The 15,759-nt window shown below is 34.5% G+C and overlaps 1 protein-coding gene across 1 annotated transcript; it reads right to left on the minus strand.

Annotated features, from left to right (window-relative positions):
- Positions 1–1,488: 1,488 nt before the first annotated feature.
- On the minus strand, positions 1,489–15,514 carry LOC109799026 (DEAD/DEAH box helicase). Its single transcript, XM_020359499.3, has 15 exons — positions 14,743–15,514; positions 14,139–14,364; positions 13,676–13,921; positions 12,923–13,057; positions 12,702–12,826; positions 11,412–11,551; positions 9,233–9,303; positions 8,503–8,664; positions 6,700–6,786; positions 4,434–4,607; positions 3,981–4,025; positions 3,085–3,441; positions 2,280–2,410; positions 2,006–2,175; positions 1,489–1,935 (listed from the first exon to the last, which is right to left on the minus strand). The coding sequence occupies exons 1-13, from the start codon at positions 15,327–15,329 to the stop codon at positions 2,309–2,311; spliced, it is 2,457 nt and encodes an 818-aa protein (XP_020215088.1). The 5' UTR covers positions 15,330–15,514; the 3' UTR covers positions 1,489–1,935; positions 2,006–2,175; positions 2,280–2,308.
- Between the last annotated feature and the right edge of the window lie 245 nt (positions 15,515–15,759).

Consider the following 15,759-nt stretch of genomic DNA (forward strand, 5'->3'; position numbering starts at 1 on the left):
AATATATGTTGAACAACCCCAAGGCTTTGTGAAGGAAGGAGAAGAAGATAAGGTTTATTTACTCAAAAAGACTCTTTATGGGCTGAAACAAGCCCCAAGATCCTGGTATAGTAGAATTGATGATCATTTGCTGAACTTGGGATTTGTCAAAAGCTTAGCTGAATCAACATTGTATGTTAAGCATGACAGAGCCGACATTCTTATCATCTCACTCTATGTTGATGACCTCTTTGTAACAGGAAGCAACACAAGGCTTGTAGAGAAGCTTAAGAAAGAAATGATGGAGGTGTTTGAGATGACAGACCTTGGTTTAATGACCTTCTTTCTTGGCATGGAGATCAAACAAGGAGAACATGAAGTCTTCATTTGTCAAAAGAAATATGCCAAGGAGATTTTGAAGAAGTTTAAACTTGAAGAATGCAAAGAAATGAACACCCCAATGAATCAAAAGGAAAAGCTATGCAAGGAAGATGGAACCGAGAAGATAGATCAAGCATATTTCAGAAGCATGGTTGGGTGTTTGATGTATCTTACAGCAACTCGGCCTGACATCTTAAATGCTGTAAGCATTTTATCCCAGTTTATGCATTGCCCAAGTGAAATGCATTTCAAGGCTGCAAAAAGGGTGATTAGATATGTCAAAGGCACTTGCAATTTTGGCATCAAGTTCAAGTGGACTCAAGAATTTAAGTTAACAGGTTTCTCAGATAGTGATTGGGGTGGTTCAATTGATGATATGAAGAGTACCTCTGGGTACTGTTTTAGCTTTGGATCGGGTGTTTTCTCATGGAGCTCGAAGAAACAAGAAATTGTTGCACAGTCTACAGCAGAAGCTGAGTTTGTTGCTGCTACAACTGCTGTTAACCAAGCCTTGTGGTTGAGAAAAATTTTAATTGATCTTAACATGGAGTAGAAGGAAAGCACAAAAGTTTTTGTTGACAACCAAGCTGCAATAGCTATTTCCCATAATCCTGTCTTTCATGGAAAAACCAAGCATTTCAACATTAAGTTGTTCTTCTTAAGAGAAGTACAGAAAGATGGAGCTATTGTTCTTGTTTATTGCAAAACTGAAGACCAGGTTACAGATTTGTTCACCAAACCACTTCCGGTCAACAAGTTCGAGTTCTTAAGACAGAAGATTGGAGTTTGCAGTTCCAAAATCAAGGAGGAGTGTTAGATATTTGTTTTTGAACTGCACGTGACCTCTTTATTTGTTGCACGTGGCATCTTTATTTGGTTTATCTTTACTGTTTCTGTTGATTGAATAAGTCTTTACTGTTCCTAAACTTTAGGAGAAAGCATTTCAGTTTTATCTTAGTCAGTTTTTTTGTTACTGCAAGTATTATAAATGTATTGCAATTGGCAGTCGAATAATACAGATTTCCTACGATCTTATTCTTTTATTCCAACTTATATACTCTTCCTCCTTCAATATTTTATTATCTCTGTTTTTTGCTGCTGTCTTCGTTCCTTAAAAACAACAATATATAAATTAAATAATGGAACTGATTGGAAAAACATGTGATTACAACTTACAATAATTTCTTTCTATAAAGAATACAAGTTTGTATGAGGAAAATAACAGGCGCATGACAGCATTAAAGCAACAACAATAATTCTATAAACAACAGTATATTTCTTACTAATCTGCAGCAAAAATGCACGCACCATTCACCACGATTTCTAGTTTCTTTCGCTAGCCCGAGACACTGAATCTTTGCATTGAATTTCTCTATATAGGGTAACTTCAATGAAAGCTGAGGAAAAATGAGGAAAAGTGTGGTTGCACTGTTGCAGAATGCTTTACTCTGTCACGTATACAAAAGGTTAATTCTGGATATTATGATTAACGGTTTACTGGAAGAGAACTCTAGGTCATAGGCAAGCATTGAAGGTGGTCATAGCTGTAGCCTTCTTATATCACATGATCCTTCCCTGCATAAGGCATGCAAATCAGTAGTAGTACAATTTAGATAAACCCAGTTTCAAGGTGCTTGTAACTAACCTCATTAATGTGGCTCTGATTATCCATCTTGAAAGGAAGCACATGTCACTAGTATCAACTGATAGTCCCAATGTGTTCTGAGCCAAGTCAATAAAGCAAAACAATCTTGTTTTGCATCTCACATGGTTAGTTTCTGGCCTTTCAACACACTAAGCATCCGTCTGGTTTAACTAAAAAGAGGAGGAATGAATTTGAAAGGAAAGAAAACACCATATTAAATCCACCAAAATTTACATATACTTGATCTAAGCAGTAAGTCAAGTTTCGAACTTACATATTGATAGAATTGACCAGGTATAGAGCCTAGTACTTTATGAAGGAGGGTAGTGAAGCATGAAGTTCAGCCAAACATTGAAAGATCCAATTAAGAAGTTGTTCTTTTGGAAGTTCTAATAGAAGTTCAGCCTGCATGATGAAAATCATTAGAAAAAGGATCATTAACTTGATACATTAATATATGATTTCTGGCAGCAGTATATTATGGAACCTAAATTATCTATTGAAACTAAAAGATAGGAAAGATTCGTAATTCGTAAAAATATACTACATTAATGGACAAAAGCCAGCATTCATAATGCCCAGAAAAAGAAAAATACTGGTTTCATGATTTCTACAGATAAATGGAAACCTCATATTTTTCATGGCAATGCATCCTCCCTCCTCAAATCTCAATGCCATTTACATTCAGAAAAAAGCCTATTAAATATTAGGCAGAGACAGTCATCTTGCTTCTAAATGACAATATGACATTGGATCCCTAACGCTAAAACAAAAATACGCAAAAGATAGAATAAATGAATTTTCTGTCCTATTGCATTAATGTTGGACCAAAAGAAAACTGTGATTTGTAATTCTAAACATAGAATGCTTACAAAATGGAATCTTATGTATAAAAGAATCTATCAATAAAATGATCAAATTAACGATATATTATTAAATATTTCATGTGGGAATGTGTTCAAGATCAGCCAACTTCTATAATGAGGCAAACACTGAACAAAATACAAAAGCAGATTCCAAAGAGATAATAAAAGACACCAAGTTACAGAATTCAGAAATGAATAATATCTATGCAATACCTTAATTTGGTCCCCCTCAAGAACCAATGAATTTCTATGTAAATCTGATGCCATGGACTCTGTCATCATCTTGAATACCTTCTTATTCATGTTTGTTTTCATAAATATCAACTTCCCTGAAGTGTAAATTCTGGTTATCCCCAAATCAGCTGCCATTCTCCGCACATAAAGCTTCTTTAGTAAAATCTCCATGGAGTGAGGTTCTTTGCCATAGTGGCGGCGCAAATTCTCTGTAAATTGCATCAGACTCCAGATGTCTTTCTCAGCAACTCTCTCAGCTCCATTTATTATTTCGATAGGGTTCTCCAGATAATTAATGTAGTCAGAAGGGAGATGAGGATTGATGTTTATGTCGACCTAAATAATAATAAAGTAGAAAATGCATCAATTGCGAGATCTCTATTATATGGCATTTATACAAATGCTAGCTGCGGATTTTGCCTACATAAAAACAAAGACATGTCCAGAATTTGAACAACCAAGAATATTATCAGGACTATTTTGGGGTAGGCTCTGAAGGGTTTGTATTCACAATTCAATGTTTATGTTCTATATTTGAGAGTTGGTTCACACCTGGTAGATTGTCCAATTCATTCAATGTTTATGTTCTATATACATAGCATAGGATACGATTTATTTGATAGTTTTTTCTCTTGTCTTGATAGATTACCTAATACTATCCAAAAAGTAAGGGATAAATGTGAACTAGAACACTGCATTTTCTAGGTTTTCAAAAAAAATATTTAAATGCAATAGCATTTTATATTTTCCTGTTTTGCAGGAGAAAAACAATGTCTGATAGACTTGCTGAGCTCTGTCTGCATTCAGATCAACATGTATAAAGCATTAATTACGCTAATGATCCTTTGCAGTACATTTTTCATAACTAAGTATACCTGCACAGAGTGATAAGGAACTGAAAGAACACGGTGATCTTCAACCTGGAAGTAAAAAGAGAATGGGATAAGTCCAAAACTAACAGGCAGGTGATCAAGAACTATAGTGAAAATGCTACAAGTTTTCACTTTTCAGCCAACAAATGGTGCATGCAAATTAAACCAAAGAATATGTTTGTCAGAAAAGTTGGCCTTTGATGCCTATCTCATTCCCTTCTTCCAATTAAATAGTACAAAGATATTTTCAATTATTTATGATAGAATAAATCTAATTCCTAATTTGTAGGAAGTCTAATTATATGTAATAAATAAATTGATTGCCATTCCTAAAATACATAATATATAATAGGAAATAGTAACAGTAATTGATTTCCTCATTAACAGTTTTAACTAGGAGTCTATGACCAATTGCACATAAGAAACATGTCACGAATGAAACAAATGAAAGTTTACCTTGGACAAGCTCTCAAAAAGCATCTCAAAAAAAAGATCAATACCAACATTTCCAACATCTCCTGATTGTTGTTCACCAAAAATTGCACCAAAACCTCTTATACCCATGTCTTTCTCAGCTAGTTGGAAGCCTTGACCAAGTTCACGGCATTCTTCAATAGCAGCAAGCCTCTCCTATGGGAGATCACCAAGGGTAATGTTATTTTTAGGCAATGATTTAGCAACTATTTCTACCTTTCAAGTGAAAGAATCAATTTAAGTCTAGAAACAATACTGAAGAAGTATGGGATATACTAACGGGGGTGTATTGAATTAGGATTTTAAAGGACTTTTTTAGTTAAAAAAAATCCTACGGATTTTAAAAGACTTTGCAGGATTTTCATGACTTTTAAGATTTTACAGGATTCTAGAAGACTTAAAATCAAGATTTTAATGGATTCTGCAAGACTTTTAAATCAGGATTTTAATGGATTCTGTGAGATTTTGTAGAATTTTCGTGGATTTTTGACATTGGATAAGATTTCAAAAAAAATTTCATACATTCAAATTTAAAAAGAGTCAAAGACAAAAATAATAAAAAACAATAATGTCTAGATAAATAATAATTCTCCATAATATCTTATCCTCTTAAATAGCATTCACCCACATATCCACCGCTATACTAGTCCTCCAAGCATTAGTGTCTTTTCGTTCTTGCTCCTGGGTTTGAATAATAGGCTCAAAAATATGATATTCATTAACGGGTAACGTTGAAGATGAAGGTTCATCTACCGCTTCAATTGAAAATTCATCAGAACGACATTCTTTGCATAGAAAGTTATGTAGTGCACACATACTAACACAAGTTATACTTGTGTCTTAAATAAAAATGGAGGTGTTGAACAATTCTTTCTCATTTTCAGGGTCATTACCCTGACTTGCAAAATCTTGTAGATGATATCTTACACCTCAAAATGAAGCTAAAAATTGGCATCGATTAGGAAATCTACAATCCACAAAAAAATATTTACCTAATTACATATACAATATATATATATATATATGTATATATATATTATTTTAGTTATATATTATATGATAATTTTTAGCGATATTTATAAATGTAAATTATTCTAACAAGTATTTTAACAATATTTCCTTTTTTAAAAAATAAGCTAATGAAGGCATAAATCCTAAACCCTAAAAAATTACTACAATATCTTATATTAATTTTATTTTTTTAAAATATAAAAAAGTCCTAATTTCACAATATAAAAATAAAAAGAAAAATTCATAGTAAATAAAATAAAATAATTGTTGAGTCATAAAAGGAGAAGGGATAAGAGTAACAAACTTAAAGGAAGGAGAGAGATCGCAGTTTTTATGGTGAGAGGGTTCTTCCCCCAACTAAGATGCATTTTCATCTCATTCTACTCACAAAAATCCTAACAAATTCATCTTATATATATATATATATATATATTTTGTAGAGATTATGATATCAATTTCATCTTTTACCTTTTTCTTTTCTTGACGTGTGTTATAAAAAAAATTACCACTTAAAAATTGAAATTTCAAGCATTTTTTTGTGTTATATAAAGGAACAAATTCAACTACATAGAATAAAATAAAGCAAGTTAATTAAAGAGAACGAATAGAAAAATAAAGCAAGTCAATGACACTATCATTTACATATCGGAGTTTCACAAAATAGGGAAATGGGATGAGAACAATACTACAATATTATATATGAGCAATGAACAATAGCGCAGTATTATTAGCAGAGAAAAAATGGAGAAGACAGGAGCATAGAAGAAAAAAAAAGATGAAAAACTCACTTGAAAATTCTTGAAAAGTCACTTCAAACAATCCTTCAAAATCCGATGGGTTTGGATGAGATTGTTTTATGAATTTGGTATTTATAGATAACACTAGAATGTCCTTCAAAATTCCTCTCACACAACAATCCTTTAAAATCCTTATATTTTTGAATACCAATGGATTATTAAGTTGTAAAAAATCTCAAATGAATACCAATGGATTTTAATGGACTCTTTAAAAAATCTTGAAAATCCAGATTGAATTCTGGATTGTTTTTAAGTGACAAAATCCTGATTGAATACCAATGAACTTTTTTACTCAAAAAAAGTCTTTTAAAATCTTACGAAATCTTAAACCAATACACCCCCTAAGTTATATGACATTCGTATGTCATATCTGATGAATCAGTATTACATTGTGCAATACAGTTTTATAAATACAAGGTAAAGATTGATAAGAAACATACCAATGCTTGATCAGAAAGCAGGCCTCTATCAGGGAAAAATAAATATGCATGTGCTTCCTTATCTGCTCGCCCAACCCTTCCACGCAACTATCAACATTGAACATATGAAAAATTACCAATATTAGTGAAACAGTAATAGATGATCTGTGTGGTCTGGTTTCCTGTGTAACTTAAGGAGAAGAAAATAATCTCTCATACTATTGATTGATAAGAATTACATGAAATTTATTTATGCAGAGCTGGTTAGGAAAGATCCTAACCACCCTGATTACAAAATAAATATAAGAATAAGATGGGGAGAAAATAAAGGACAATAAATTTAAAACAAAACTGAAGTATCTGATCTTGATCTTAACTACCTAATATTCTAGAATTCATATTTGAAATTTAAATTTAAAATATAGGCACAGACAACTGTCAACAATCTGTTCCAACTTCCAAGAAAACAAAATGCATATGTTCTTTTGTTTACTTCTGTTTGGATAACAACTCCATAAATATTCATTTATTGCTAAGAGCTACATCATATTTGTCATGCATTAACTATCCTAAAAGCTTAAGCAAATGCTCAAGATTGGTTTAACATCTCTAACATGTTCCCTCATGCAAGAGTCTTTAGAACTTGTGTTCTTGCACAGGCCCACTCTACTCTGTAGAGATATTCAGCCTTTTATTCAGAAGAATAGATGACAAGTTTTTTCCCATATATGCACCCTATATGTTAGCCTTGGGGCTTCCAAATTGCACTTCATTGGGTGGCAAACAAAGGGAGGTTGGTAAGTGATAGACCCAAACCTGAGTTAGGCAACAATTTGAAATGTTATTTGCCCGATTAATTGATATTTGAGCAGCATTGGCTTTAGAATATTTTATGAATGATTTGAATTATGTGATCAGAAGAAAAATGAGGACTTGTGATCTGCAAACTGTGCCCAGAGGCATTCATTTAGTCAGAATGGTGGTAGTATGATGTTGGGTTCAAAATAAATTGAAATCTGATAAAGCCCCAATTTATGTGTTTGGCATGAGGGAATAGGGTGCAATATTGACTCATTTGGTCGATTGTTATGTGTAAAGTTGACCTGTGTTTTCAGAGACGTTGTGAGATGCATTACCAGTAATTTAAAGGTCATTGAGCCCAAAATATAATAAAGCACTTCCAACAATAAACTGCTTAGATAATGTTGACAAATGCAGCTCAAGAGTGACCATATGGAATTTTGCACTTCCTCAAACAAATATCTCATAAAAGGATTTATTTAACAATACCTATAAAATATATCATTAGTTCATTACTGTATCAAAATATTTCAGAGTATCTAAGGTGATCTCTAGGAGCAGTTTCCATAATCATTATATTTCATTGTATGTTTCCTAATTTTATTAGTATAAATAAGGGTTAGTGATTTGTCCTTTTATATAACACCAATAAGCATAAGGGTATATTATACTTAGTCTTCATCATCCTTGTTTTCCTCTTCTACCTGAACCCTTATAATTTTGACATTTCACATTCAATTTATTTCATAGTTATCAAAAATACGCATGTTTAAAACCATATTAAGTTGATAGTGAGAAGAAACATCAATTACTCCAGCAGAGGATCTGATATATGAAAACAAACGCTAGTGATCTGTATAAATGAAAGTATCAGCTAGGGCATTATAGTCTGTGACAGTGCAATGCATAATACACGACAAATCTAATAACAACACTCAGTTCAAAGCAACATTAGGAATCAGAAACAGAAAGTATGAGAACATCCAAACCAAAATAATAAGATGAAATTAGGAAGAACGAAACCTGGTACAACTGTGCAAGGCCAAATTGTTGAACATCCTGAATGATGATGGTATTTGCATTTTGAATATCAAGCCCACTTTCTACTATATTTGTGCTGATAAGGATTTTTATTTCACCTAGAGCAAACTTCTCCATGGTATCCTCTAATTGCTTCGAGTATATCTACACCAGATACACAGTCAAATGCATACAATTAAAGTCAAAATATCATAGTCAAATGTGTAGTTATATGATGCATATATACACTTTTGATGTAGGACAATTAAATTTTGGAGTTGAACAATCCAAACAGATATTTTTATCATAAGAAAAACTTTGTGGACTGAGTATTTATATGATGAACAAGTGCCCTCAAAAGATCCAGGAGACATTTATCATGGCAGAGGCAGTGTGTGCCACACCATTGGATTTTAAGTAGCACTATTATCTTGCATTGAATAAAAGGAATAAATGAACTTGTATGAGTGAAGTAGATATACTTTTGTGAAGCAAGGATTAACTAAAATTGCACTTTTGAAATGTTCTTGACAAAGCAGCTAGCCAGCATCCAGTATAGATGATGACAAGTCAAGCACTTAAAGGCTTATATTTGTTAATAGAATGACAGACACAGCCAACAAGTACAAAACATGTAAGCAACATCCAGGAATATAGTGCTTCCCAGATAAGGATGGAAAGGATGGAAACATTACATTTCAATTTCCATAAAAACATGCAAGTGTGTAACTACCTTCCCATGGGCAATGGCTATTTCCACATGTGGAAATGACTCAACAAGAAATGCCATTACTTCATTGAGTCCTGTAACACAACAAGTATTGAGAAACCAGAGTCAGTATTGTAATACACACTAGACAAATTAGCAAGCATACATTAACAGCACCAACACTAGTAATCTCCTTTTAGGTCTGTGGTGGTCTGTGGTCATGAAATAGTAAAATTCTTGTGACAGGAGCAACACCAAATTTGCACAAAGCATATTCACACTAATGATAGACTTTAGACCAGCTTCTTTATATCATATATTTATATATCAGCAGGCTTGTCAGGAATTGAAATCTCAAGTTTGTTGGCCTTGCTTTCTCATAGTTTATCCCCACCCATAAGTTGTTTCTTGTAATGTCTCAAAGGATTTTAAGAATATGTAAGGGTGTTTTTGGTTTATTTTTGTTACGTTTTCATTAATATTATAAACTTAAGACCTTGGTTTTACTCTATTTCTTGTTTTCAAGAACTTTCACAAGAAATGTTGTGTTGGAAGGAGGTGCATAAGCTTCATGTGTTGGTGACAGCATGTGAGGAGGTTCCTGGCCACACTGCTTCAAGAACCAGCTAATCTTGGTGGCACAACTCCAACAGGGGCATTGCCAGTTTGATCAAAGAAACTCCAGCAACGAACAGTGGCAGTAGAGGGCAGTGGAGTCACCAAAAAATAGGTACAACCATGTGATGAAGACATTGAATATAAGGTACAACTGTGCAATGAAAGCAGCCTAGGGTTCAGGTGCTGCAATGTGCTCCAACCATACATTATAATGTTAAAACTGATATAATATCAAGTGCTCCAACCTTATTATGTTAAAAAAAAAAAAGGTATAATCTATGGTGCTAAATAATATGGAATATCATGTTCAAACCATAAATGATTTTAAGAAAGGAGAATTGGTGTTAAAGAACAATTTATTGGAATACAGGTTCTGTATTGAAGGCTTAAAGCATATTTAGCCACTAATATTTGTCTTGGTCAATTTGGGTAGCCTAATATCATAAAAAAGAAATCCTGAGCATGGCTTTCAATCCATGAATTGATGTAATGCAAGGAAGCCAATGTTCAAAACTCTAGTTACTTTTACTTATATTGTCAAATTAATTGTTTTCAAGTTTCTATTTCTACATTCAAATTTGCCCTGTCCCTCCAAATCTCAGTTACTAATATTAATCTTCTTATTTATTGAATTAACTAGGCACCTCTCCTTTATAGTGTTTAACATTTTTTAACCTTAAATATTCATCTGTCCATCATTTCTCTTTGGATGTTGAATAGTAGTGCTCCTAAAACTCCGAAGGGTTTGTACTATTTTTTTTTACAGCAAGGGTGCGTACTATTAAAGAAAGGAAAATGACAGTCAGATGCAGCTTGCCGGATCACAATCTATAACTAATTAAGGTTACTACATTCTACCTTCCATCTCATGAGCCTTCCACTTCATTTCCATAAAAAATTTGGATTGTTACACCAAACTGCGATCAGGAATTATAACCATCTGGCTTGCCTATATTGCAGCATCGCATCCTTACCCTTTCTGGATTCCCTGTAAGGGAAAAATTACATATATTCCGAGTAAGCTTTGCTGGAAGGATTTAGAAATATCCAGAAGCTGATCTTTTATTAAGATCAGCGTACCCTTGCTTTAAGTTTAATAAGAAAAAAAATGTTATTATTTAAAGCTGTTACATAGTTTTTTTGGAACAAGTTTAGATGAAAAGATGTGCATCAAGGTATTTTACAGAAGAGAAGTTGCTGTATGCCCTCAGAAAGGGTTTCAAGATAAGGTTGTAGGCTAATGAAGCTTGCCGTTAAGCATTTTAACTTAATAATCAGTTATGCTTATACTGATAAAAATTCTAATAGTATCTTCAATATTTCTTCCTTTTTCCCCTTACTTCATTTTGGTGCATTTTATCAGTTTTAGTTATTCAAATCATTCTTCTTTCATGGATGAATGAAAACTCTATCCATAGAAACACTTAAGAATAATCAGCTAGAACAAGATTGACACAAACAACACCTTTTACTGCCAAATAAACACAAAAGACATTGCATAAGGTAATAATAGCCAATAGGTCTTATACACAATACGTCAGCTTACAGACAGATGTCTGTATAGAAATTATTAGCCAAGAATCACCTTTAATACGTGGTAGAACATAAAAAACTTGACCACCACGGTCCAGCTCATACTTGATGGCTGATATTACTTTGTCCTCACTGAATGAAGAAAGGTGAGTCCTGATGGGAACTCTTTCCGGAGGTGGAGTTGAAATTAAACTGAAACAGAAATTAATAGAAATTACAAATTTACATTAGCATTATACTTGAGCTCAGATGTTAGGTGATCTTAAGTAGCGTCTGATTAGTCCTAAGTTCAATAGAAGGAGCCAATCACGCAAAAGATGAAGTTCCCATCTAAGCACCCAAAAAAACACAATGCTTGGCAAAACTGGAACCAGAAGACTAAGGTGCAAATAAAAATGTTCCGTGTCTTTCTAAGAGCAGCAGAATTTTGCAGGGGGACAATTTTACTGTCACAGAGGCTTGTGTTTAAGATAATTTTTCAATATTCTGGGGGGTTGATGAACCAACTCCCTTTTAACTAAGATAGTTTCATAGTTAATAGTTATGCGTTTGACTCTATTTTTCCTCATCACTCACTTATTATCATTAAACATTATGGATGTCCTGCTATACATAATTTTGTGAGGAAGGAGGGAGGGGGAATAACTTAACATTCAAGTACAAGGGATATTACACTGTTTCATCGTATCTTTTCTCAAAATTTATTTTGACTAGGATCCTTCTTTTTTTTCCTCTAGTTTTCTGGAATGGATAAAAGACAACCTCATTGTCATTGTGCATAGCAGAATAGACAGCTTAAAAGAGTTGCAAAAAAACCAACTCTTAAAAAAGCTTAAGCTATCAGGCATCTGCCATCCGGTGAAGGCTTGTGAATGGTTTTATAGCTAATATGCCCCTTCACAAATCAGCCATTTGAGCTTGTAGTGTGCCTAATTCATAAGCTTACCCTACCTTGAGCTAAATTTTAACTATTTCTTTAGAAGAATATGGGCAGGATGAATCATACTCTTGATCACTTGGCCATAAAGGCTCTAATAACATGTCAAAAACCAAAGGCTTATGAATGGTTTAATATCTAATGAATAGAATCCCAACTAAAATAAAACAAACACATTCTAGTAAAGCAACTTAAATATATGCTATTGAGCCATAATTCATATGTTGGAAGATCAGTTACAACCCCCCCCCCCCCTTAACTCCCTCTCTCTCTCTCTCTCTCTCTCTCTCACACACACACACACACACACACACATTTACAGAACATGCACCTGATGTCTAATACCAAGACCATGTTAACCATAGTCGATAAATCTTCCCTCATAATTTGTGAAAGGCTTGTTACCTAGCATCACGAAACCCTGTTAATGCCAAATAAAGAGTTCGTGGTATAGGGGTTGCGGATAAAGTAAGTACATCCACAGAAGTTTTAAAAGAAGCAATCTTCTCCTTCTGCTTGACACCAAACCTCTGCAATGCAATAAATTGCTACTCAGTAAGAAGGGCGGGGGGAGTGCCACAGTAGTTAAGAAAAAGGAAAATATTTATTCCAGATAAATGGTAAACCTGCTCCTCGTCAACCACAAGCAGACCAAGATTGTTATATGCAACACGGTCTCCTAGGAGTGAATGAGTCCCAACAATAATATCCAGGCTACCATTCTTAATCATGTCCAAGTGCTCTTCTTTCTCTGCTTTGGTCTGCAGATTGAGATGAGTGAAATAGTCCGTAATTGATATGAAACTTCTATTAATATATGCAGCTCATGCTTGATTGACCAATAAATTTCCAAATTTCAAGTTCCTACAATTTCCATATGCTTCCACTTTATAGAACCATTCACCATATACTATGCACCACTCAATTTAATGTATATCTGAATGACTAAACTAATCATCATAATAGTAAAACAGGATAGCATGCACGTGCAATAAGCTAGAAGTGGATAAGGTCAGAAACTACCAATGTGATTCTAGATCTGGCATTTCACACAAGGTAGATACTATAATGATATCAAGTTTATCCAATAAATGGCAATTGTGTAGTTAGTGCCAAGAAATGTTACTCTACCCAGAAACTGCCGTCTATTCAGCTCAAACCTCAGATCATGATTATAATTTATGGGATAGTTCAAGAAATATTTTGATGCTGATTCAAGTGAATTATCATTAGAGTGGACTTACTAACAAAGAGAAGGTATTATTTGACTATCAAATAAGTTTAACTAGATTAGTGAAATCTCTTCTTCTAACTGTGTTACACTAGCAACTAGATGAATTTAACTATGACTGAACTGGAAAAATTACTCATGGTCGTACCTGAAACCTGCTTAGCTGTCCAACCTTAATATCAGGATATACAGAAAAGCGCTCTGAAATAACATCAAAATGTTGTTTTGCTAGAACTATTGTTGGTGCCAGAACCATTGCTTGCTTTTTAGCTGAGACAACACAGAAGATAGCACGTAGTGCAACCTCAGTTTTACCAAAACCAACATCTCCACAAATTAATCTGTCCATTGGAGTTTCTCTCTCTGTCAAATCCCTCTCAACATCAATAAAAGCCTGCAAGAACGTGCATTCAGAAAAGATGAAATAACTGAATAAGCATTACATAAACAAATAATATTCAAAGAAAAAGAAAATTCAACATATGGGTTTTGATTCCTAAACAACCAAAAAGAGGTATTGGCACTCATAACAAATTTAAAAATTGTAACATAAAATTACAATCAATTAGTCCCCCTTCCACCATTACACCCAACATTTACTAAAATGTCACCTTTTTCTGATCCGGTGTGGGTTCATAAGGAAACTGAGCCTCAAATTTGGCCATTGCAGGAGTCTTCGGATAGGGAGGCCTTCTTTGTTTGAGCCTATGTAGATAGAGTTCCATAAGGTCCACAACCATCTTCTGTATCGCAACCTTCCCTTTAACCTTTCTTCTCTCCCACGCACTGGTATCACTCAGCTTGCTCAATGTCCTAGGCTTCTTAGTTTCATTTGGCCTACAAATGCATGCACGCACATACACCCCACATTTAACACAACGTTTATTCACCAAAGCAACTAAGACCCTTTTTGGATAAAGAGCTTGTTAGAGTAAACTTCTCCAAAAGTACTTCTAAGATAAAAAAAATAGGAAGGAAAAATAAAATAAGTTTTTCTATAAGCTAAAATTAGCTTATGCATAAGCTAGTTTGTAAAAGTTCTCCTATTAGCTTCTCCAATATCATATTTTTAACTTATGCATAAGCTAGCTTTGGAGAAACTTATGAGTCTGTTTGGATAAGTTTTTTCCAAAAGCACTTCTGAGAGAGAAAAACAGGAAGCCTCCACATTAAATTCAACAAACAACAAAGCCGTTAAGCAGCAAAGGAACTCACAGACTATATCTATAGAGCATTTTAGAAGCCTGGTTGACAGGTAGCTTGGCCATGCCATCAGCATACTCGATGAACACATACTCAGTGGGCTGCGAAGAGTTCTTAGCCACATCAAACCTGATCCCCACAAACCTGCCAACACCCACTTTCCTATGCACAACGTGGTCCCCAGAGCGAAGCGTGTAAGGGTCCACTTTGTAGCTAAAGACACCATCTTTGCTCCCCCTATCGCCCTTGAGCTTCTGCAACCCTCTCTGCTGCTGCTCCTTCACCATCTTCATGTACTTCCCCGCCTCCTCCGAGTCCATCACCGTTCTGAAAGCTTCCTTCTTGCTGTAGTCGCGGCGAATACGCTCGTTCAGGAGGGAGATGGGGTCGATGTGGGGCTCCGTTTTGGAGGGTGGAGAAGGGGTGTAGAGGTTGGGGGTGTACACTGCATTGATGGGGAAGAGTAAAAGATTTTGTTTTTTGATTTTGTGGTGCAAAGGGTATGTGAGGATGAAGAGGCTCCATGTTCTGGGGGAAGAGTGGAGTTTGGAGATGAGGGGTGTGGGAATGTGGGGCCCTGGGAGGAGAGAAGAAGCCATGTGTGAGTTCCAAATCTAAAGCTTCGTTCAGATTTTCATTGTGAAGGTTTTGAAGGGGTTTTGCTGAAACCGAGAAAGCAGGGATAATCTTTGTTGTGTCGTAAGTAGTATTATCAAATAACGAACATCGTTGTTGTTTTTGAGGGGTTGAGAGAGAAGCCTGTGTGGAGCGAAGTATGCCAACAAATGGCTTCTCAAGTTCAGTATTCAGATATTTTTACAAAAATCTTTTTGATTATTTGGAACCAATGGGCCTTGAGTTTCTCGTGAATATGGGCCTTGACTTTTTTATTATTTACAAAATCTTTTCTATGCCCTTGAAATCAATTAAAACTCATTGAAAAGAGTTCTTGTATGTGTTGATTGTAAAGCTTGAGTGTGTAAGTGTTCAAGCGATTTCATCTTGTTTAAACAAATTACCTATTTTGTG

Source organism: Cajanus cajan, chromosome 4 (genome assembly GCF_000230855.2).
Source record: "Cajanus cajan strain Asha chromosome 4, NIPB_CcT2T_4, whole genome shotgun sequence".
Taxonomy (NCBI): Eukaryota; Viridiplantae; Streptophyta; class Magnoliopsida; order Fabales; family Fabaceae; genus Cajanus; species Cajanus cajan.

Excerpts from the sequence above, each read along its gene's own strand:
- LOC109799026 (XM_020359499.3), bottom strand. The coding sequence starts at position 15,329 with ATGGCTTCTTCTCTCCTCCCAGGGCCCCACATTCCCACACCCCTCATC. Across the intron at positions 14,365-14,742 it reads ATGCTCTATAGATATAGTCT|GCCAAATGAAACTAAGAAGC; the intron begins GTGAGTTCCTTT and ends ATGCATTTGTAG. Across the intron at positions 11,552-12,701 it reads ACAGGGTTTCGTGATGCTAG|TTTAATTTCAACTCCACCTC; the intron begins GTAACAAGCCTT and ends TTTCTGTTTCAG.